At 41.9% G+C, this 22425-nt stretch overlaps 1 protein-coding gene across 3 annotated transcripts; it reads right to left on the reverse strand.

The window, feature by feature from the left end:
* Positions 1-1449: 1449 nt before the first annotated feature.
* LZTFL1 (leucine zipper transcription factor like 1) lies at positions 1450-12424 on the reverse strand. Of its 3 annotated transcripts, none has more exons than XM_075143227.1 (10): positions 12293-12424; positions 10587-10711; positions 9909-10103; positions 9352-9412; positions 8428-8496; positions 6968-7033; positions 6754-6831; positions 3840-4013; positions 3254-3357; positions 1450-2430 (listed from the first exon to the last, which is right to left on the reverse strand). In XM_075143227.1, exons 1-10 carry the CDS (start codon positions 12293-12295, stop codon positions 2412-2414), a joined length of 894 nt encoding a protein of 297 aa, XP_074999328.1. In that variant the 5' UTR covers positions 12296-12424; the 3' UTR covers positions 1450-2411. The 3 variants fall into 3 exon arrangements, with proteins under 3 accessions (XP_074999328.1, XP_074999329.1, XP_074999327.1); XM_075143228.1 differs by having other exon boundaries at positions 11602-12308; XM_075143226.1 differs by lacking the exon at positions 12293-12424 and adding an exon at positions 11703-11996.
* Between the last annotated feature and the right edge of the window lie 10001 nt (positions 12425-22425).

Consider the following 22425-nt stretch of genomic DNA (forward strand, 5'->3'; position numbering starts at 1 on the left):
ATTTGATTCCTGCAGATCAGCCAGTCATAGAGAAATTTTCTTTTTAAACATTCCTTTCAGGCATAACACGGAATTAACAGCTGAAGTGGAAAAAACGGATGATGTCTATTTGAGCAGTATAATGAACTTCTGAAGAACAAAGGCTGGTAAAAGCAGTATTAGAATTTACACGTCAGGGAAAGAAGTGAAGTTTTAGAAACATCAGACACAATCAGGAGAGGTTCAGATGTCCTCTCCATCTTCAAAATATTGTATTTATCTCAAGAAAAAGAGAATCGCTACTGTGTAATGCTCCAGTTCTTCTTTGACAGGTACATCATCTTTGACAGATGATGTATTTTTTTCTCAAGAGCTCCACACAAGACCTTTACCTTAGCCATTGTGCAACACAAACCAATGCAGGATCACACTGATCTTGTGCTTACTAAACTGGCAATCTGCAAGACAGATAATCAAAGTCAGTGTTTCAATTTTGCGCTGCACACGTCTCTACAAGATTTGCCGTACTCATTTGAGGAGATAACAAGGTCTGTCACCACACTTGCCTACAGCCAACTTATTTCACTGGGACCTATCCATATTCTGAAGTTAAGAGTGCACTTTGTTGTTGAAATGGTTTCTAAGCAGATAATGAAGGCCTACCACAGAGACAATATTCTACCTAAGTCAACAGCCAAAGATTTATCAGAAAAGAGAAAACCAGCAGAAATCATGAGATTCTCTGCCTTTCTTCACCCTTTACCTGCCACTGTAGAAATAATAACTGACCTCATTAAAATGAGTTTCATTACAAAGAAAACCACAATATTCACCCAGACAAGTACACCTGTTAGTGTCAACATAATTGCTCTGAGCAAACACAGGCCAGAAAGCTCTTTGGTACATCCCTATTAAGAACTTAACATTTTAGTGACTGCACAAGGAGCACAATAATACCTTTCATTAATTTAACTGACACCGGATGAGGAGTATGTCACCCCGTAAAGTCCTATTATTGTGCTACAGCAATAATATCATGCTAGATACAGGACTTTATCCTAAACCAATCTTGCTTAACCAGTGGGGGAAAAAGGACAACAAGAGAATTTATGGACTGCAAGTGTATGGCAGATTTCACTGGGGCATCACTGCTTGGGCAATTTTAACAGCTTTGCCTGTTTGAGAAAGAATGAGGAAAAATCATCCATTTCAGTTCAAGCAGCTCCCGAGACAAGCGCTGTTAAATGCCAGTTTCTGTAACTTACGCATACCCCAGCGTTTTCCCAGCCCTGCCGCTGGTACACTTTTTTACAGCTGTTTGATGTGGTGTGGCTTTGGGCATGAGTCTGTAATTTACATGTTCGCATTTCTAGCACGATTCTTTACTGATCTGCCACTCTTTTCTACAGATATTAAAAAAAGAGCTGTACAAAACATTCCTATAAAAAACCCAGCTCCTTAAAGATTAAGTGTTTGAAAACATAAAGGTTTTATTTGGAGTAAAATACAACATACATATGAACCGGGACAGATGAACAAATAGAATGCACTATTAGGAGGCTTCCAGATAAATGCAAGGCAGAGGATTACAAGCAAAAGACTTGAGAAAAGTAAGCTGTTTTCTGCTGAGGTTACAATAAGAAAGGAGATGAAAGCATCTAAAATAACTTATTTCCCAAGAAAGTTGTTCCATTAGCAACTTCCCTATACTTTTTCAGTTTATCATCTTAACGTTAAGAATACTGGCAAAATCAGAATCTGTATTCTGATATTCAAATTTGTTTCAAATAAATTCAAGTGAAAAAGTATAACTCCAATTAGTGGCTTTATTTGAAAGGGTCCAGCACTTCCACTATAAAGCATATTTACCTCACTATCTAATGAACACCCTCTAGCAAAATGTTACTGACCACATTTTGCTGCGGTATGACATGTCCACTGTGAAATAACATTACAGAATCAGCGTGTTTCCTTTTTTCCTCCTACTTTTTACTTCCACTCATGCAATTTTCACATATAATGCCACTTCATTGCTATATCAACTATACAAAAGTAACAACGGGAGTTTCCACCTCAGAAACATCAAAAAACTCTAATGCTTATTTTTTGTCTTTTTTTCTTTTCTTAACAAAAATAAACTCCTTTTTTTGTAGAGAATGGTCTCAGTTCTTCAATAAGCTCCCGTTTGCTATTTCTCAAGGAATGTTGATGGTTAACAATTAAAAACATGACTACAGAAACTAATACCTATAAATTGTAGGTTTATAAGGAAGTAAGACAGGAGTTTCACCATCTTATTAGTATTAATAAAAAGTTATTTTAAGCACTAGAAGCAAAAAAATATACCATTCAAAACAAAAATTATTGAAAATAATACCAGTCTACATTTTCTTTCTATGGCAGCTTCTGATAGATCAGATGTTCTTGGTGTTTTAGTCCTCTGGCTCATATCTGAGGATTTAAAGGAAAAAAAAAATCAAATCATTAAAACAGAGTAGAAAATACCCAAGAGACATTTTGTCTCTAAAGAAAACATGAAACCTAAGTAATAAATTACTCCCACTAGTGACGCTTTCCTGTCAAGGCTCACTGCATGACTCAGGGCACAGACAAATGCATATACTTTTTAGACTATTTTCTCCTTTTAAAATTTGCCCGTTTACCAAACAGTAGAATGAGGGAATGACCAGGAACCTACCCACAAATCCCAAAATACAGGCAGAAGTTTAAACAGAAGTTTTAAGTTCCACCTCCGTCCTCCTACAGCATAGGTCTAAGGCATCCTGTTGCCAAAGCTCACCTGACACCTGCAGGATGATAGTCTTCTATGCAATATAATGGCCAGGGTGCATCTTTCTTTATTCAGTTCAGGCCTAGACCTGTTTACATACTGTGGACTTCTCATTCCCATAAACAAGCGTGGAAGAAATGAGATAATGGCAAAGCATCTGGTACATGTCCCATCTGTATCTCTGCGTGTAGCACCTCGGGGCTTATCTACCACACCCATCAATATTTTGTACCCTCTCCATACTAAATTCTCTTATTGCTTGCTACACAGTAGCTGCTGTTGCACACATCAGTCCTATTCACCTAGCACCCATTAAAAGGACTGGCTTCTCAAAAATCAGGGAACAGCCTACTAGAAATTCTTTTTAAGGGAAAATTTATAGTCTGTTTTAGAGACAGCTTCACATTTATAAAAAAAAAATGGGAGCAGAACATGGAACCAGAACGAGGATCCTGTTTGGACAGACAGAACAGCACCACTTACTTGGAAAGCTTTTTACGTAGATCCTTTATCTGTTCATTCTTCTTAGTGAGAATCTCTTTCATGTTGCGATAGGCAGCTGTTTGCTGAAATTTCTTCTCTAATTCCTACATAATAATAACATCAGCATATTATTTACATATTATGAAAACCAGGCTAATATGCTTTTCAGAAAAGATGACTTGCTTTTCCTCCTTGAGTTTCAGAATAGTAGTTTCTCTAACTTATACAAATTTAGATGAAATCAGCTAGTAGATTCAAATGATATTACTGGGAGAGACAGAGAAACACAAACTTTATTTTCTACTGAAATCAGGCTAGAAGTCTTCTGAAGACTGGGAGTACACTTTTCATTCAAAAATTTTTATGCAGACAAATGGGCAATTTTTAAGTATTCATCTAGTTATAATCATGCAGTTAGGTGTGTTTTTGCTGTTTTACGTATAACGTGTTTTTCCACTGAAATAACAGAAATACGCTGGCACAAGTGTGACCCAGTAAACTGCATCCTGTAGTGTATGCTTGTTAAATTACTAATCAGTTAAAATGTGAGTAAGGATCTCATCTTTACATTACATAAAATGCTAACCTTTTCAGCTGTGGATAGCTGATCCTGAACCTTAAGCAAGTCATGTTTTGTTGTCACCAAGTTCTCTTCCAAGAATTTTTGGTTTGCAGTAGAGTCATTCAAAGTCTTCTCAAACTGGCATTTCAAAGCTGCCACCTTATTCTCCAGTTCAGTGATATCCTGGTTTGCGTTAGTCTTCGAAAGAAGAAATATTTAAAATATGTCAAATGCAAGAGAAGAAATATTTAAAACGCCAAGTGCAAAATTCCACATAAAGTGGGTATTCTTAATTTTTAATTATTATATTCATGTTATTCCTGTAAAGCCTAAATTAGAAGTGTTTCAACTAAAAAAAATTAGTTAAAGCACTAACTAATTTATAACTTTAAAAAATTGTTAATAAATGCATTTTAAAGATGGCCGGAATGTCTCCTCTGCCAAGTTGAGATTTCGACTTCTGGTACTTTTCACTTCTTTAGGAATTAGGTGAAGCCACAGGATGAAGCATATCACAAGAAGTTATTTAGCATACAGAAAGAGTAAACTACAGTTTAAGATCTGAATGTCTATGCTATAATGTATTTTTAAAGCAGCTAAAATATCACAGGCATTTCAAAAGCCGTTAGTGTAATACAGGTAGGAAAGGATGAAAGTGTTAAGGCTCATACTATCAGTCAGGTACCGACATTGCGCTGTTCTCAGATGCATTACAAAAAGAGCCTCCACAGTCACTTCTGAAGCAACTTTCCTGTTTCCCTGTGAGAAGAAACAACCCAAACTCTTCTGGCCATCGGTTCTGGGTCACAAAACATTATATTCATGTAACTGCTCTATGGATTTCCATTTAAAAAAAAAAACCAACCCTCTCAGGTTTAAAAGCTCAAGTTCAAACTCTCAAAAGTATAACGACCAGGATGAGGTTGAACCAGCAGCACCTTAAGAAGAACAAAAGTCTAAAGCTAAGGAAGCTCTGCTCCTTTTTCTACGTGGAAGGTAAGATTTGAGCATAGGAAACCACTTGATAATAGTACCTCTACAGAAGAAAAGATTTTTTTGAATTTTGAGACGGAGTCCAAGGCTGCAGTGCTGAAAAGCACTATATTGTATAATGTTTCAGATCAGAATAGACAGTGATCATTTTTCTAAATTGTGACATAAGTCAATTATGTAAAAATTCTAAATCCTCAAGTTAAACTGATCCAACAGAGCAGTTACTCTAAAACCATGGTTCACACTTGGTGTGTGGAACCATATTAAACTATTAAAAAAACCACCAAAGGAAAAAAAAAAGGTAGAAAGTGGCTGAGCTACGAGTTGGTCCTTAAGAACCATTGTGGTTTGACAGTCATTTGTTTGTCCAAAGAGTTTGAAAACTACTGCTTTAATGAGCAACTGGGTTCATATGATTTTATTGACACCTTCCTATAAAAATATGAAGTGAAACCTGAAAAAATTTAGCATTTTCTCCAAACAACTAATACTTTAATTGATTAAATAAAGTAGTACATTTCAGCACTATATCTACTAGCTAGTTTCAACAACATATATATGCCTGTAAATAGAAAATGTAAGAGCTGGAGAAGAAAGTGACAGATTATAGAGAGCAAATTAGGACATGAAAGCTGAAGCTACTCAGCAGCCCTGACATTGAGGCCAATTCATGTTTAACCAGAAAAGTAGGATGAGATTTGGTTCCAGTCTTTTAAACTACAAACGCTATTATCCAAGATTTAATAAACCCCTTTACTATTTTAAACCTTTAATAATTTAAGGCTTAACAAAACAGATAAAGAAAATATTTGCCATGACTGATAAATCAAGTTCCCCATTAAATAATATTATTGAATATAGATTTTGAAAGTTACTAGATAAAATTATAACATATTAAGAAAGCCAAGTACATACCATAAACCAGTTAGAAAGCAAAATAAAAAGAAATCAGGATTAAAATACGAAAATTAAAGTGGAAATGTTTTATGATATTGAATTTCACTTCCAAATCTGTAAATAATGCAGGAATTTTAAAAAGTCAGTTTCTCAAAATAATAGGATTAAAGCATTCTAATTTTGTTAAAAGTTTGAACTGAAATATTTTAAATTAAGAAACAATCACACATGAACAAACTTTAGAAAATTCTAATTATTGACAAAATAAAGGTACAAAATGAAAAAAATATACTAAGGTGACCTGAACAGATTTATCTGTGTCAACCTGCATGATTTTTAGCTTCTCATGTTTTTTTCTGCAGCAGCAACTCACCATGTTTGAATCCTCATTTACAAAAAGATTAAGAACTTCAAGTAGTAAAAATAAATGGTGAACCATTTTTGACACTACGCTGATATGGATAGAACGACATAAAATCCAACATTTGTCATCTGACCCATGATCATTGACATTTGTAGCAAAATTTCAATTGATGTTTAAGAATATAGGACACCGGACACTTACATATAAGTATTTAGGTTTTTAAAGACTGAAGTGAGAAGCAGCAAGTCTGGCTTGTCCATGTCAATATCAAGTGTGACAAATGCTTGAAAGAATTAGTTATTTATTGTTGCTATAAAAACCAGGTTAGATATCACTCTTTCATTAGTAAACGGGAAGAAACAAACAGAAATAAATTTGTATCTGTTAATACAAATATCACCTCTGACAATATGAACTCTGGAATTCTACTTCCTGACAGTATCTGCAATAATACTTTCTGATAATAATTTATCACGGTCTGTGTGACACAAAATACGTGTCATAAAATCAACCAACTTTCTGGATTATCTGCTGACTGACAGACCAGCAGGAACATGACGATACTAACTTGAACTTTTGTATTTGCCAGAAAAGAAACACACCATACAGACCAACTTTTTAGATGTACAGGCAACAGTTGTGTTAAACTGGGGTGGTGGCAGGGGAAATCTTAATTATATTTACCTTTTGATCTCCTTGGATCATCTGTAAATCTTTCAGTGACTTCTCTAGTTTGGACTTTTCATCTAGTGCAGCTGTAGCCTGTGATACGTTGAAAATGTAAAACCTCAGAAACACATTTTAGTTGAAAACATGAGAATAATAACCATGGGATTCTTATTTAGATATTTTTCAATATGTAAGCAGTATTAAGTATCCAAGCTTACAGGGAATTTACCTGTGTTTCTATGGTCCTGAGTCTGGTCTTCAATTTTTCATTTTCTTCTTGGAGACAGGCAACTGTCTGAACAAGAAAAAGGCCGTGAACACTCTTGTGCTATTTTGAATTTTCCAAATATTTCAGGTAAGAAAATACGTTTCATAGCTTGGGAAAGCAAACAAGCTTCTAAATGCTTGTAAAAATGGCCTTCATAAGAAATCAGTAATCCATTTATTTATTATGTTTTCTACCTCAGTCAGCAAGAAATTTAAGTCTCCAATTCTATTCTAATATATAGGACTGTTCATTTAAATTTGGCACATGCTTTACTGAATTGAGATAGTGAGCTCAGCATCTTGTTAGTATCAAGATTCACAATAAAGAAAATTGCATGTTCAGAGACACAAATCTCATTGCTGCTCACATTTGTGTTTTCGATCAACAGGCAAGTAAGGATTTATTCATAATTCCTGTTTAAAAGAGACAATACCAGGTTACTGCATATTGTGCTCTGTGTCCCAGGAGATAACCATATTTTATCAGTCAGAGTAAATTCACCATATAAACTTTTAATTACTTTTGAGAAAAAAAGACATCAGATGCACATATTCAAGAAAAACTGTTGTGAAACAGATTTTGAAATTATTTTTGAAAGAGAACTACATTGATCTATAAGTAAAATACAAGTCTGAATCCTTGAATGCTTTAATTATCTTAATGGGTAACAAAAATTTGATTCAGATACTGTACTTGACAGACCATTTTGGTAATGCAGGCTAGAAGACAGAAAACACAACTCCTCGCTAAATTTCTTGACTGCCCATAACCTAAAAGTGTATTGGAAGAAGTGTGGTATTTTAAAAAAGTTCAGTTGAACTGAATGAGTTCAATACCTTACTATTGATAACATCAAATAAGAGAATGTGTTTTGTAATTCTGAAAATCTTCAGCAAGTAGGAAATCAGGCATTTTCAAAACTAGTAAATTCCAAATTCTTTAAGTGCCTGTTTCTTTAGGAGGAATTTAACCAACTAACAAAAGAAAAAAGACTAAAATGTAACAGGATTGTCTTTGAATGATAGAGAAAACGTCCGATAACCTAATCATTTCAGCCAGCTATGTATTTTAATTTATTTCCTTGTTGGAAAGCCAGCCAGCTGCACGGAACAAATTGAATACTGGTTTCTACTTATTTCCTCATTAAATGGAAAAATAAATAATTACAAAGGCCAAAATGTCTTTGCAAAAGGAAGATCAATATTGCAATACATGTTAGAGACCATAACCCCACAATAAATTTAAGATGCTTTACAATATTTATTAATTTATTAGCATTTTACTTTACATTCTGGGGTATATTACATTAATGTCTATATAGTGACAGGCACATTATATAAATATTACTGTACAGCTATCCAGTTCAGTTGAATAAGCAGAATGTTCATTAACCACAACTGCACGAACAGACAAGTTCTTACCTTGTTTAGCAGCTCTGACCCACCTTCATTTAATGGAGCCAGTTTTGGTTTAATGAGATCTGCACTGGGCTAAAGAAATAATAAAGGTTAAAAAATTAAATTATACAGATTTCTAGGAGGAAGAAAAATATTCCTTTAGTCTGTAAAATAACTATTGTCAGTCAATTCAGCTTTCTTTTTAAAGCAAATGAATGACCTTTTATTTCAAGTTCATTTTTTACTGGTACCTTGGCTCCTAAGTTATATACTTCACTTTCAGCTAAAGTTAAACAAAAATACTGCATAGAGACATAAAAGGATTGCAAACTTGAATTTACAAAAGACTACCGATGCTGCAGCAACCAAAAGACAAAAGATTAAGGAAAACAGAAAAAATATTTGAGTGATTGTAAGAGTAAAAAATATTTACACAGCTCAAAATAATTTTCTTCTTTTAAGTATTCAAATATAATATATATTAACTAAATATACACTTAGGCTACAAACCAAATAAGGTACAACCATAATTATACAAGATAAGTAGAGTTGTATCTGTGTCATGGAATCTTCTCAGCTCTTGACTCCATGTTGGGACAAAGCCTTGGGACAAGTGAATGTCCCAGTCTTACCCCAGTTTCCAGGGGGAAGGGAACCCAGGAGCAGACGCTCCAACACATCCCTGGTCTGGCTGACTTTGGGATGAGGATTATGAGGTACGCCCTGGGTGTGCAGAATCCACAATCTGGAAACAGCCAAGGCAATTCAGTGTAAGACTTGGTGCGGAACTGCAAAATGCTACTTTTTGGAGACTTTCAAAGGTTGTTTTGGAAAAGGGCGGTTTTTTTATTTTTCTCTCTTAAGCATAAAGAGTCAGTACTAAGTATTTTAAACATGTCATGACCCCACAGGACATTTGATTATGATTTGATTAACATAAAACTCTACCTTCTTGTTTGAAGATGTAAATTCTGACTTTTCAAACTCAGCAACCTGTTCCAATAATTCTCTTGAAAAGAAAAATAAAGGGAGGCACATTTATTTACTAAAAGAGCTATGCTATGAAACACATTTTACCAGGCTGATGCTATGCTCTTTATTGCATGTAAGATTCTCATTAGAAGTACAGAATGAAGTCCTATGCAAATACAATAAATGCAACAGATCATGTCATGCAATGTTATGGTATATGCATTAGAACTGTAAGATTTAGCAACCTTGATTAAAATATAATCTACTCAGACAACAAAGGCTTTTTAATCAAATCCTATCACCTGCTCTTAATTGATTAATACAAGTAAGAGTATTACCAATAAAAACATCTTCCTGACAAATTTGAAATTATTGTGTATCTTGCTACTTTATAGATGGAAGACTTGAAACTAACCTATCATCAATACAATAGTAAAAGAACATCTTTCTATGGTTAGGAAAAGAAGGCAAACAGTCAACACTAAAGTCTTCTTATTACTGAAGGGCATTCTGTAGAGCCCAATATACGTTACCGATTCTCCAATTCAGAGACGTCTGTCTGTAACTTAAGGTACCATTTCTCAGCCTGCGAAAAGAGCTGCCGCAGAAGTAAAACATTGGTGTAAGTTGTATTTATGAGCTCTGACTCCACTTCACTGTGTACAACAGTCCGCAGTCCATCCAGCATGTCTATCACTTCATCAACTGTGAAGGTCTCCTCAACAAGTCTAAACAGAGCAGTCAAGATGAGTCATGTATGATAAAGGCAACAATTTTGCATTGTTATGAGACCTCACTGCACAGGTATCACTCTAATATAATGCACTGTTCTTCTGAAAACATCCACTTACAGTAGTTATTAGATGACCATGTCACGACTGATTGTTTATGGTATTTAAATTTTCTCTTGGAAACATTACAATCACAAATATTGTTTCCACTACAGTCTTATATCAAATTTAGACATCAGAAACAAGATATAAAGCAATGTCATGCTGTCGATATCTATGTTAATTCCTAAGAATTTGAACAACTTAGTTTTAAAAGGACTTAACTTGTAACATTTGGAAAATTATTGGGTCTTTCTTCCTCACTAAGAACACACAAATGTAAATGGAGAAAAGTCACCCCATAAAGCATTTAAACCTGCAATTGTTGCTAGGATATTTTGCTTTATTCTTGTCCAGAACCAGCCCCCACCCCCACGGTACCTGCTGTCCTTAAGGTCCTGAAAACAAGAATCCACTGTTTTGAGACACAGGCCACGCTTGAAACGAGCAAAGCGCATGTAGTTGATCACTTCATTCTGGTGGTGCTCATTAAGGCCTAGCTCTGCCTGGGGATAAGGATATAAGCACAAAGATAAATATACACTGAAAGAAGTAAAAAGGAGCATAAGTATTGCAAAGACTTGCCTTCTGACTAGTTTCTGTGCTTGCTTTCATAGGGTTATCATGTTAACTAGTATGTTAAAAAACAACCATATTTTCATATGTGTAATCCCTATATACCTCACGTAAGTGCTCCCCCTTTAAAAGCACCAGTACTTGGAAGTAAGTCCTCAAGGGACCAGTACCCTCAGAAAAGTCATACAAAATCAGAGACAGAGACAATCAGAGGATCAGAACCAGAAGGACCATAGGGGAGAGGAAGCTCTTGGATAAATTTGTCTTTGTATTACATGTACACACGTATAATGTAGCTGAATGATGTATCTTTTACAGATGTACTAACAAAAATACTCAGAAAAGCATGTTATGTTTCTTTGTTAGTTTATACGTAAAATCTTGAGATTTCCCATATAGTCTTAAGTAAGAATCTGAATTTGTTTCTCAACAGCCTATTGCCCAGAAACAAATATTCCCAGGGCAAATTAAGAAGGAAGCATTTTTAGATCTGGCTAACCAGCCCTTCTTTGTATGCCTCTATTTCAAAAGAAGGAGTAGTGGCATGGCCAATTACATTAGAATAAATCTTGCTTGTGCAGGTAGCACAAGTCACAAGGAGGCACAACAGGGCACGAACAGAAGTTTATAATCACAATCCCTGGAGAGCTGATGCAACCAAAGGTGAAGTCCGTTTCATTTACTCCAATGCACTAAGTTAGTATTGCTGATATTGGAGACAGCAATGTAGTAGCTCAGATAAAACAATTAATCCCACCATCTCGTCCTTATTAATCCAACTGTGCAGGGTAGCTCCAGTGAAAATGCAATACTGCGATACCTGGATGAATGATACTGAAAATGTGAGCACAGATCTCGACTGCCTGGAAATTAAAGGCAGTCTAGGAAACGGCAATAGCAGTCAATAAAACAAGCTCTCACAACGTGGTTGCAAGTCCGATGTCTCCCACAAAGTCCCACATCTTGCAAATGAGAGATCATATGAAAAGCTCGATTAATGTTCCCTTTGCTGTTGCTGGGTTTTCGTTAGGTGAAAAGCTTCTATTCATTACAGATAGAAAGGAAGACATACGCCAACACCAGTGCTGAAAACTCACAATCCAGAGAGCAGCTATAAAAGGACATTAAACTAATAAATAAATATATAAGCGCAGGCCAAAGCCACTTGTGATCTCCAAGCGCAGTTAAGCAACCGGGGCAGCGGATCCTGCAAAACCCCCAAGCCCCACTAGTCTCCGCAGGGTCCAACGGGGGTGGCACGGATGCCCAGGACGGCAGGCGGCAGCAGCAGCAGCAGCCCCCTTCAGCGGCCCCCGCATGAAGACGGGCCGCCTCCCTGCCCAGCCTGCAGGCCGGCTCACGGCGACGGCCGACCGACGCGGAGAGCCTCCTCACGGCTACGGCGGTGCTGGGCGGGGCTCTGCCCCGCGGTGGGGGAGCAAGGCCGGCCAGAGGGCGACGCCATCCTGCGCCCCGAACGACTGACGGCCGGAGGCGGCTCCGCTACTCACCATGGCGGCCCCTTCGCCGACGCTCGGACGGCGGCTGGGCTCGGCGGCTGGCTACCGGCTGACGGTTGCCATAGAGAACGAGGCCTCGCGAGTGCCCTCGCTGCGCTCCTATTGGCGGCGGCTCGCTCACGTGACTCACACCACCCGCCCCCGGGCGTTGCGCGGCCGCGTCGCCGGCGCCCCTCCCTCTCGGCGGGCGGCGGCGGCCGTTGCCCGGGGCAACCGCCGTTGCTCCCCCTTCCCCTCCCCGAGACCTCGCGCTCGGCGCGGACCCTGTCGTCCCCCTCTCCGCGGCTCCGCCGTCTGCGCATGCACCCCCCCCTCCCCCCGCCACCGCCCAGTCAGCCCAGCGTCCCGTCAGCGCGGAGCCCAGCGCGGCGAGGCGGGTGTTTGGGGTTCCTCGGCGGGGCTGTGGGGTGCCGTCCTTCCCGCCCCTTCCCCGGGGCGGCCTAGCAGCCCCGGGGCCTGCCGCCGGGCGTGGAGGGCACGGCTGCCGGGCCTCGGCTTGCGGCCGTGCCGGGCTGGGCCGGTTTCGCTCCGCTCTTCCTTCACCCCGATGGAAACGGGGGCGGGCGGAGGCGGGAGCAAGCAGGTGGGAAGCTGTGTGAGGGGTTTTTTTTTGCAACATCTGTGTTTTGGGGTTTTTTTGTTGGTTTTTCTTGAAGCCATCAGGAAATAAAAGAGTTGTTCAGCTTTTGGGATTCTTTGCTTCTCTCGCTGTTCGAATATGAATGAGTGCGTGAATGAGTCTCCTGGGGGCAGAAGTTGGGGCAGTTGGTTGGAGGTGGGCAAAATGCATGGGAACCTCTTAAAATTATAATAAAAAGGTAAGTGGGTATGCATTGATGAGCTTTGTAGTTGGTAAACCAGTTTTGCTTAAGAGCCCTATTCTGCACTGAGATTTTTGCGTTCAGTGTTACTGCATTTGTTACAAATTTGATCTGTTCTGGTTCACATTACTGCGATAATCCTGCTGAAACCTCGTACCTCTGGTTCTGTAGCCTAACGCTCCGATACGGCTCTGGTATAACGGAGTGAGCACTCGGATCACGTCATCACAGCATGGTTGAGGGTGGCATGGTTGAGGACCTCTGGGGTTCATCTGGTCCAGCCCCCCTGCTCAAGCAGGGCCACCCAGAGCCGGTTCCCCAGATCCATGTCCAGATGGTTCTGAGTATCTCCAAGGATGGAGACTCCACAACCTCCCCGGGAAACCTGTGCCAGTGCTCGGTCACCCTCACAGTGAAAAAGTGTTTCTGGTGCTCAGGGGGAGCGTTCTGTGTTTCCGTGTGTGCCCATCGCCTCTGGTCCTGTCTCTGGGCACCACTGGAAAGAACCTGGCTCCGTTCTCCGTGTGCCCTCCCTTCAGGCGTTCATACACATCGATGAGGTCCCCCTGAGTCTTCTCTTCTCCAGGCTGAACTGTCCCAGCTCTCTCAGCCTCTCCTCATAGGAGAGATGCTCTGGTCCCTTCATCATCCTCATGGCCCTTTGCTGGACTCTCTCCTGTAGCTCCATCTCTTTTTGTACTGGGGAGCCCAACTGGACACGGCGCTCACCGGTGACCTGTTGGTATCTCTTCTTAGGGAAGCCACAGCGAATTCTTGGCTCAGACAAGATTAATAGCTTTTAAATATGGATTAATAAGTCTTACATGACAGAGCCTGAAATTGTTAAGGGTCTTTGTTTATGATGTTCTAGGGTTGGACAGATGTATACATTATGGTTAAGTGCCTAATAAAACCGAAACCTCGACACTCCTAATTTTAGTTTTGCTTGTGTTCCATAAAGCAAACAACCAAAACCAAAGCAGCAAACAGAAATCACAGTGATAATTATCTTTAAAACCAGATGGATGATACAACAATGAAATAAATATGTTATTTTCCCAGCAACAGCAGCATGTATGTGGACTCAAGTATAAAGAGTTTATGCTGTGTGAAGCATTTTAAAAAACATGAAAGAATCAGAGTCTTAGTCATATCAGGGCTTTACAAATCAATTTTAATGGGCTTTATTTATAGGTGACAATCTATTAACACAAATTTTTTCAATATCTTTTCACAGCAGCCTTAAAAAAAAAAAGAGTTCTACAATTTTTTTTGTAGTTGGTAGAAATTAAATAGTATATAATCTAGCCTATCTGTTTATAATGTGCCTGTTAGCAACACTTGTTAGTTCCATATGCAAAACACTAGATGTATCTGTGTTCTTATACAGTTATTACAATGGTTTTGTCTTCAAAATACACTGTGATAATGAATACATTAGTCCATTGGCACGATTGTACTTTTAATCTTTTTCAATTTTATGATTAAGGAATTATGATGCCAACACATTAAATACTCGCTCAAGACTACATAAGGTAATAGCCAGGGAGTTTCTCATGCTGTCAGCACAAAACAAACCCAAAACAAAGTGGGGAATCTTTACACAGATGCTTCGACCCATCAGTTGTCAACTGTGTCAACTGGAACAAATTGCTGTGCTTCCGTTTTCTGCCCGTAAACCAGGAATAACTCTGTTCCAGCACTGCGCAGGGATGGTGTTGGGAAGCTCCCTGAATCTATTAAAATGCTTTGAGATGCCCGCGTAAAAAGTGCTTTGTACGTGCAAAGCATCCTACAGCTTGTCAGTAGTTAAATGCTACCCCTAAGATTTCTGCATTTGTATATTATGGTTTTGATGTAATCAGGAAGTTTGTCTCCTTTCTGCGGTGCAAAGGGATTCCTGTAAAAGACTCTAGTTTGGGGCTGAAATGGCAAGATTATTTTAGCCATGCTGGTGTTACCGAAATGGATTTCCTCGTGTTTTTCTTCTAGTTCACGTGCGGGTACCAGGAAAAAAACAGGCAGTGGAAGTACGCGCTAGCTAAACCCCCTTTTTATTGCCAGCAGTAAAGGTGCCTCTTGGCTGGGAGCATGAGAAGGACCCCGTGTAACAACTCTTCATTCCTCAAATGCAGTCTTAAGACTACTTACATATTTATTTTGACAATTTTCAGAATCTATCGGCTTTGGTCATGATATCATCTGTTACCATTCACTTTTGAGTATTTGTACGTGTGAACCGCCGTGCAAGTGCGCTTAATGCATATTGATTAGCTGAGTTTACACGATTTTGTTGCAACTTTCTTTTGTAACTCTTTTGAAAAGTCTTGCCTTACTTAAAGAGTATGGACACACCTTTATAATTCCAGGTAGAAGTGGAGAAAAACGCTGTTCTTCGTTATGTAATTAGTAAAGGCTGAATCAGCATTCACCAGTGCCTGGCGATCCAGTCGGAGTGAAAGAGCGAGCTGTGGGAGTGGTGTGGGGAGGTGGGAGGAGGAATGGGAGGGAGAGGGAGAGGTTTTAGGTGTCTTCTGTGTGGTGTGACTGCAAGGCACTTGGGATGAGAGATAAACCCAAGATCTGGCCATAGTAAGAAAAGGAAAGGGAAACGGGAAAAGGGAAAGGGAAAAGGGAAAAGGGAAAGGGAAAGGGAAAGGGAAAGGGAAAGGGAAAGGGAAAGGGAAAGGGAAAGGGAAAGGAAAGGAAAGGAAAGGAAAGGAAAGGAAAGGAAAGGAAAGGAAAGGAAAGGAAAGGAAAGGAAAGGAAAGGAAAGGAAAGGAAAGGAAAGGAAAGGAAAGGAAAGGAAAGGAAAGGAAAGGAAAGGAGCAAAGGAAAAGAAAATAAAAGAAAATCAAAAGAAGAGAAGAGGAGAGGAGAGGAGAGGAGAGGAGAGGAGAGGAGAGGAGAGGAGAGGAGAGGAGAGGAGAGGAGAGGAGAGGAGGAGTGATTGCTAAAGCAAGAAGACAGCCAAGTAACACCTGCACTTCCAAAAAATTATCCATCTACATTGGCTAAAAGATGTGACCCGTCTTTTTTGATGTGGCAAGTCAGTGCAATCATCAAGGAATTTGATACTTCCAGCCTGGATTGTTGCTAAATACAGCACTATATGGGAATGCAATTAGTACAGCTAGAGCTAATTATTTCTGAATGTGCTATTTCAGCACCCCTTTGCCTTGCAGGACCCTTTGCAAAGAGGAAAGCATGGTCTTAAAATGCACTGGCTACCGGTTCGTTTTTAAGCATGACTCAAAACACAGGTTTTGGCTGATAAATTAGATATGGTTTGAAGTCCTTACTCCTGACGGACAGTCTTTTTCCTAACAGCTTTCTGGACAGGGGGCACTCCTGGCAAGGGAATTTGTCTTTAGCCTCGCTCTGCCTGCTGGTCCACCAGACCCCCACCTGGACCCGTGCGAGGGCCTGTCTCTTCACACCGAGCTGGCATCAAAATGTTGAGATTCTTTAACTGAATAGACACAGTCTGGCAGCTTTCTGCACTCATTGCACCACTTTTGCAGATGGATTAATTACCGTGCATGTGCTAGAGGATTGGTTTTCATTGTTTCTTTTAGTAATTTAAAAGGCAAAACCAGAAGTTCCTTTGCATCTGAATAACCTCATCAGTCATTTCATCCCACCACCATTCCCAGGTGGTTTTGGTTGTGCCCAGTGCATGGTCACCAAGGGCAGCGATAGCCCCCTGGGCCTCCTGGGCATGGGGACTGCCTCGGGGCCAGCACCCCAAAGGCCTTCCTCTGAAGAGCAGACCTTCCTTTAGAAGAGCAGCAGACCTTCCTTTAGGAGAGCAATGAAGCTGGTGAAGGGTCTGGAGAACAAGTCTTATGAGGAGCGGCTGAGGGAACTGGGGTTGTTTAGCCTGGAGAAAAGGAGGCTGAGGGGAGACCATATCACTCCCTACAGCTACCAGAAAGGAGGTTGGAGCAAGGTGGGTGTCGGTCTTTTCTCCCAAGTGACAAGCCATAGGACAAGAGGAAATGGCCTCAAGTTGCGCCAGGGAAGGTTTAGATTGGCTGTTAGGAAAAATGTCCTCACTGCAAGGGTTGTCAAGCACTGGAACAGGCTGCCCAGGGAAGTGGCTGAGTCACCATCCCCGGAGGTATTTACAAGACGTGTAGATGTGGTGTGTAGGGACATGGGTTAGTGGTGGACTTGGCAGTGTTAGGTTAACGGTTGGACTCGATGATCTTAAGGGTCTTTTCCAACCTAAACGATTCTGTGATTCTCTGAAGGATGCTGGGTGGAGGGGTGGCGGACAGGGCTGCACATGGGAGGCCCCGTCACCCCTGTGTCACAGTGCCACCACCCGGCAACGCAGCGGTCACAATGCCCTGGGGCAGGATAAAAGGGGCATCCTCCCATGTCCCGTGGCCAGCTTGCCCGGCAGGCAGCCCGAAGATATCTGAAAGGAAGTCCTTGAGCACCCGGTGGAATTACTTGGAGGGAGGAAGACTGGAGGCTGGACGAAGCTGCTGGAGGTTCTCTGCTGCAAGACCAGCTCCTGGCGGGACCACCTTCAAAGCCCATCTGATGGATGGAAATCCTGCTTCAGGCCTCAGGGAACAGACGCCAGCTCCTCAGGAGATGACAACCACCAACAACCCCAGTGGCAAGACCAAGGCAATGCCTTCTGGAGGAGCACTTGAGGAGCACTGCAGAGCTCTCTGCCCTCGTCCCCTGCAGAGCCAGGGGCAGCAGCTGTAAGAAATGGGATGCAGAGATGTTGCAAGAGGTCCCAGTGCTTTGGAACACCCACTGGTGTCCTGCCAGGCACGGAAAGGATTCTTGCCCGCAAGGTCAATCAGGCTGGGGGCATGTGGCGACTCAGAAGCCCCTGCGATGGCTCCAGGTTGAGGGAGAATAGGGCTTGGGCATCTCCTGGGAGGCGTGACCAGCCTGTGGGAGGAGGAGGAAGGTCTTGCTCACGTGCTCAGGGAATAGCCGATCGCCAGTTCTGGGGTCAGGAAGGAATTTTCCCCCGGGGCAGATTGGCACTGGTCCCTGGGGGTTTTTTGCCTTCCTCTGCAGCATTGAGCATGACCACTTGTCAGGGCTCCTCTGCTCCCTTTTGGCTAGGTTACTGCCTGCTGCTCATGCACCACGAAGATGGCCTCTCGTGCCCTGCAGCTGGGGGGAGGAAGGCTTTTTTCCCCCATGGTGGGCTAGCAGGTGTCTGGGGGTTTTTTTGCCTTCCTCTGCAGCATTGAGCACAGCTCCTTGCCAGGGCTCCTTTGGGCCACTTTGGCTAAGTGCCTGCTGCTCCTGCTCCACGAAGGTGGCCCTCGTGCCCCGCATCCGGGGAGAGGAAGCTTTCCAGACTCCCAGGGTGGGCCCCAGGGTGGCCCCCGGGGGTTGCTTCTTGTCCTCTGTAGCACTGAGCACAGCCCCTTGGCAGGGCTCCTCTGGGCCCTTTCGGCTCCGTTCTTGCCTGCTGCTCTTGCACCTCCAAGGCACCGCTCGTGCCCTGGCTCTCTCGGGCTCTCTTGCCCATCGCTGGCCAAGAAGCACAGCGCAGCAATTTTTGGAGGGCAAAAAGTAGGATTGGCATTGATAAGTGTAACACTTTGGAAAATAGCATGCACCTCCTCCTCCGCTTCTCTTGTATGTGATCGGTCCCAATCCTCAGTCTTCAAATTCTTGCTCTTTGGGAAACAGGGACTGCTCGACCTGTACGTCTGCTGCCATATTCTTGGAGTTTTTCATTCAAAGTGATACATGACCTTAGTGATAGTCCTTTCTTCTCACAGGCTGAAACAAAAAAAGAATTTAGAAACACAAGAGAAAAAATAATGATAAACTAGGTATGGGAATGCTTTGGGGCTTTTTTTGGATGCCAAAATAAAAAATCACGTGAAATAATTCATTCCCAACAAAAAGAGAGAAAAATCACATTCTTAAAACTTTTCAGTTTGTTCTTGAGAGCGCCTTCTTTGTGCATCAGTCAGTTACCTGCTTTCCTGTTTCTGGCAAAGGTTGATATTTGATTAACCATAACAATCATGCATCCGGCTCCCCACACGATACAGGGGAGTTGCGACTTTCTGTGGCCCTCGTTTTCCTTTGCCAGGCTTGAAGTGATGTTTTTTCAAGCTAAAGTGAGGATTGCATCAGCCTGCTCCTGGCTGCACGTGCACACCGTGTTCATGCTTGTGAGCATCGGCTCTGAAACAGATTGAGAAAAATACAATAAAATCCTGTTAGCACTTGTAACCTTTGTGATATGTGTCCTTGAAAGTGGTTTTGGAGCTGAAATCCCCTGGCATTTCAGGCAAATAACAGTCTCATCGTTATTTGACTTATTGGGAGGGAAGGCGAAGGGTGGGGAAGGGAAAGGATGGGGAAGGGAGGAGGAAGGGAAGGGGAACGGGAAGGGGAGGGGAAGGGAAAGAGAAGGGAAAGGAAGGGAAAGGAAAGAGGGAAAGGAAGGTAAAGGGGGAAGGGAAGGGAAGGGAAGGGAAGGGAAGGGAAGGGAAGGGAAGGGAAGGGAACAGTTCAGCTGGAAGGGACCTACAACAATCATCTAGGCCAACTGCCTGACCGCTTCAGGGCTGACCAAAAGTTAAAACCTGTTATTAAGGGCATTGTCCAAATGCCTCTTGAACACTTGCAAGCATGGGGCATCATCCACCTCTCCAGGAATCCTGTTCCAATATTTGACCACCACCTCGGTAAAGAAATGTTTCCTAATGTCCGGTCTAAACCTCCCCTGGTGCAGCTTTGAACCATTCCCACGTGTCCTATCACTGGATCCCAGTGAGAAGAGCTCAGCACCTCCCTCTCCACTTCCCCTCCTCAGGAAGCTGGAGGGAGCAACGAGGTCGCCCCTCAGCCTCCTTCTCTCCAAACTAGACAAACCCAAAGTCCTCAGCTGCTCCTCATAGGACATTCCTTCCAGCTCCTTCAGCCTCTTGGTTGTCCTCCTCTGGATGCATTCAAGGACCTTCACATCCTTCTTAAATTGTGGGGCCCAGAACTGCACACAGTACTCACGGTGAGGCCGCACCAACGCTGAATACAGCGGGATAATCACCTCTTTGACTGGCTGCTTATGCTGTGTTTGATGCACCCCAGGATGTGGTTTGCCTTCTTGGCTGCCAGGGCACACTGCTGAGTCGTATTGAGCCTGCTGTCAGCCAGCACCCCAGATCCCTTTCTGCAGGGCTGCTCTCCAGCCACTCCTCTCCCAATTTATATTTGTGCCTGGTGTTACTCCATCTCGGGTGCAGAATCCAGCATTTGGACTTGTTAAATTCCATGCCATTAATGATTGCCCAATGCTGCAAGGCATCTTGTCCCTCAAGAGAGTCATCAGCACCTCCCAGTTTGGTATCATCAGCAAACTTGCTAATGGTACATTCATCTCCTGCATCCAGATCATTGATAAAAATATTGAACAGAGCTGGCCCTAGGATTGAGCCCTGAGGAACACCGCTGGTGGCTTGTCTCCAGCCAGATGTGGCCCCATTCACTGCAACCCTCTGAGCCCTGCCCTTCAGCCAGTTCTTCACCCAGCACACTGCCTGTCTGCTCATCTCACACTTGGACAACTTGTCCAGAAGGATGCTGTGAAGGACAATATCAAAAGCTTTACTAAAATCCAGAAAAACTACATCCACCGTCTTCCCTTCATCCACTGGGCAGGTGAAATGTCAAAACCTCTAAGAAGGAAATATAAAAAAATTTCTGAGATAAGAATCCACATTAGTATATTTGTGATACACTTTCTCCTCACTCCTCCTGACTTCAATTTAACACAGTGAGACAGAGAGATAATATACAAGTTTTCTTTTAATATGATCATTAAGGATTTCAGAGTAAGAACAGATTTTTAGCAGATACAATTACATTAGAGAACATTTGACAAATGACATCCTTTAAAGTGACTCAGCTGAGTTGCTGGATGCTGCTGACTGCCCATGTGAAATCACAATTTCTGCTGTCACAAGTGTGATTTGCCATTATCACGTCATCAATCTCTTCTGCAAAAGCACTGATAATATTGTGCGTGCTGACACCATTCACTGAATGAAAGCCATTAATGCTCCTTACTAGAAATTAGGTTTGCACCTAAAATATTTCCATAAATAAAGTTATTAAAACATACGTTTAACTAGCATGGTGTGATGCAGTTTAAAATGGTGAAGCCTAAACACATTCTTTCGAGTGAATGAAGGCTTGGAACAACTGTGCAAAATTAATTTTGAAAAACTCATGGCTAAACATTTCTTTGAGAATTTGAGAAAATGAGAATGCATCACATCTAGAAAACCACATTCTAGCCCAAAAAGAATGCCTAATCCATCTAAACTGAGAGTTTAGTAATTCACAGATTACAGCATCGTTAAGAAGGTCAACTATGTCTTTCTCGAAATACCAAGTCAGAGAGATGAGACTTTGTGACCCAGGCAGGCTGGCTCCCCGCAGGAGCGTCTAACCTTGTGTCTGCCGTGGTGACCTTGCGTGACAGCGGGGAGGGAGTCAGACCTGTGTCGTGGCAGGTGGCTTCTGGTTGCAGGTACCTTGTCTTCTGGAGACCCAGCGTGTTCTGTCTGGGATCGGGTTCACAGGAGGGCTGCCTGCGCTTTCACCTGCAACTGGGTCAGTTGGGGGCAAGCTATGAGAGCACGATGTACCCTCAAAAAAAAAAAAAAAAAAAAAGAAACCAAACCGGGCAGGTTTTATCTCAAAATTTACAACTGAACTCCCAAACTCTTTTGATCATTGTCATGACTCTGTACACCCCCTGGAAGTGGGAATAAGAACGCCCTTTTGTTTGCTCGGTATGGAAAGCCCCAGGAAACCCTGTGCGTAGTCTACATAAACAAGTAACCTGGCTGAAATTGCATTATTAGTAGAATAAGAAATGCTGAAAAGATCTACAGAACCATGCTTTTGATTTGCAAAGTGTATGCAAGTATCTAGGATGGGAATGGTATTACGCAGGGTCATCTTTTCTTTGCTTGAAGGTATAAGAGACTACTCAATGGAGAGCAACTCTTGCTTGTCAGGAATAGCCCAGGTGCTTTGTCTTGCCTCACTTTGGGGAAACAAGGAACAGCTGAGGTGACTTTTCATGTCCAGTCTTACGTTCCTAGGACTCGCCTCAAGTGTTTTGATCTATAGAAAGTTCCTAGATAACATGATTCGCTTGCGTACGAGAGGCACGGGTCTCACTGAGTGCAAATATCCTCCTCATCGAGGATGGTGAATCACGGCCGTGGCCTCTCCTAAACAGACCAGCTGAGGGATTGTTGAATCTGTGAAACAGCCTGCTTGGAG

The sequence above is a fragment of the Calonectris borealis genome, chromosome 2, assembly GCF_964195595.1.
Source record: "Calonectris borealis chromosome 2, bCalBor7.hap1.2, whole genome shotgun sequence".
Lineage (NCBI taxonomy): Eukaryota > Metazoa > Chordata > Aves > Procellariiformes > Procellariidae > Calonectris > Calonectris borealis.

Bases quoted from the DNA above. Each gene is read 5' to 3' on its own strand.
- LZTFL1 (XM_075143226.1), bottom strand. From the start codon at position 11,762: ATGATCTCTCATTTGCAAGATGTGGGACTTTGTGGGAGACATCGGACT. The intron at 6,832-6,967 runs GTAAATTCCCTG...AACGTATCACAG, and splicing joins TCAGGACCATAGAAACACAG to GCTACAGCTGCACTAGATGA. The intron at 4,014-6,753 runs GTAAATATAATT...CTTCTTTCGAAG, and splicing joins TGATCCAAGGAGATCAAAAG to ACTAACGCAAACCAGGATAT.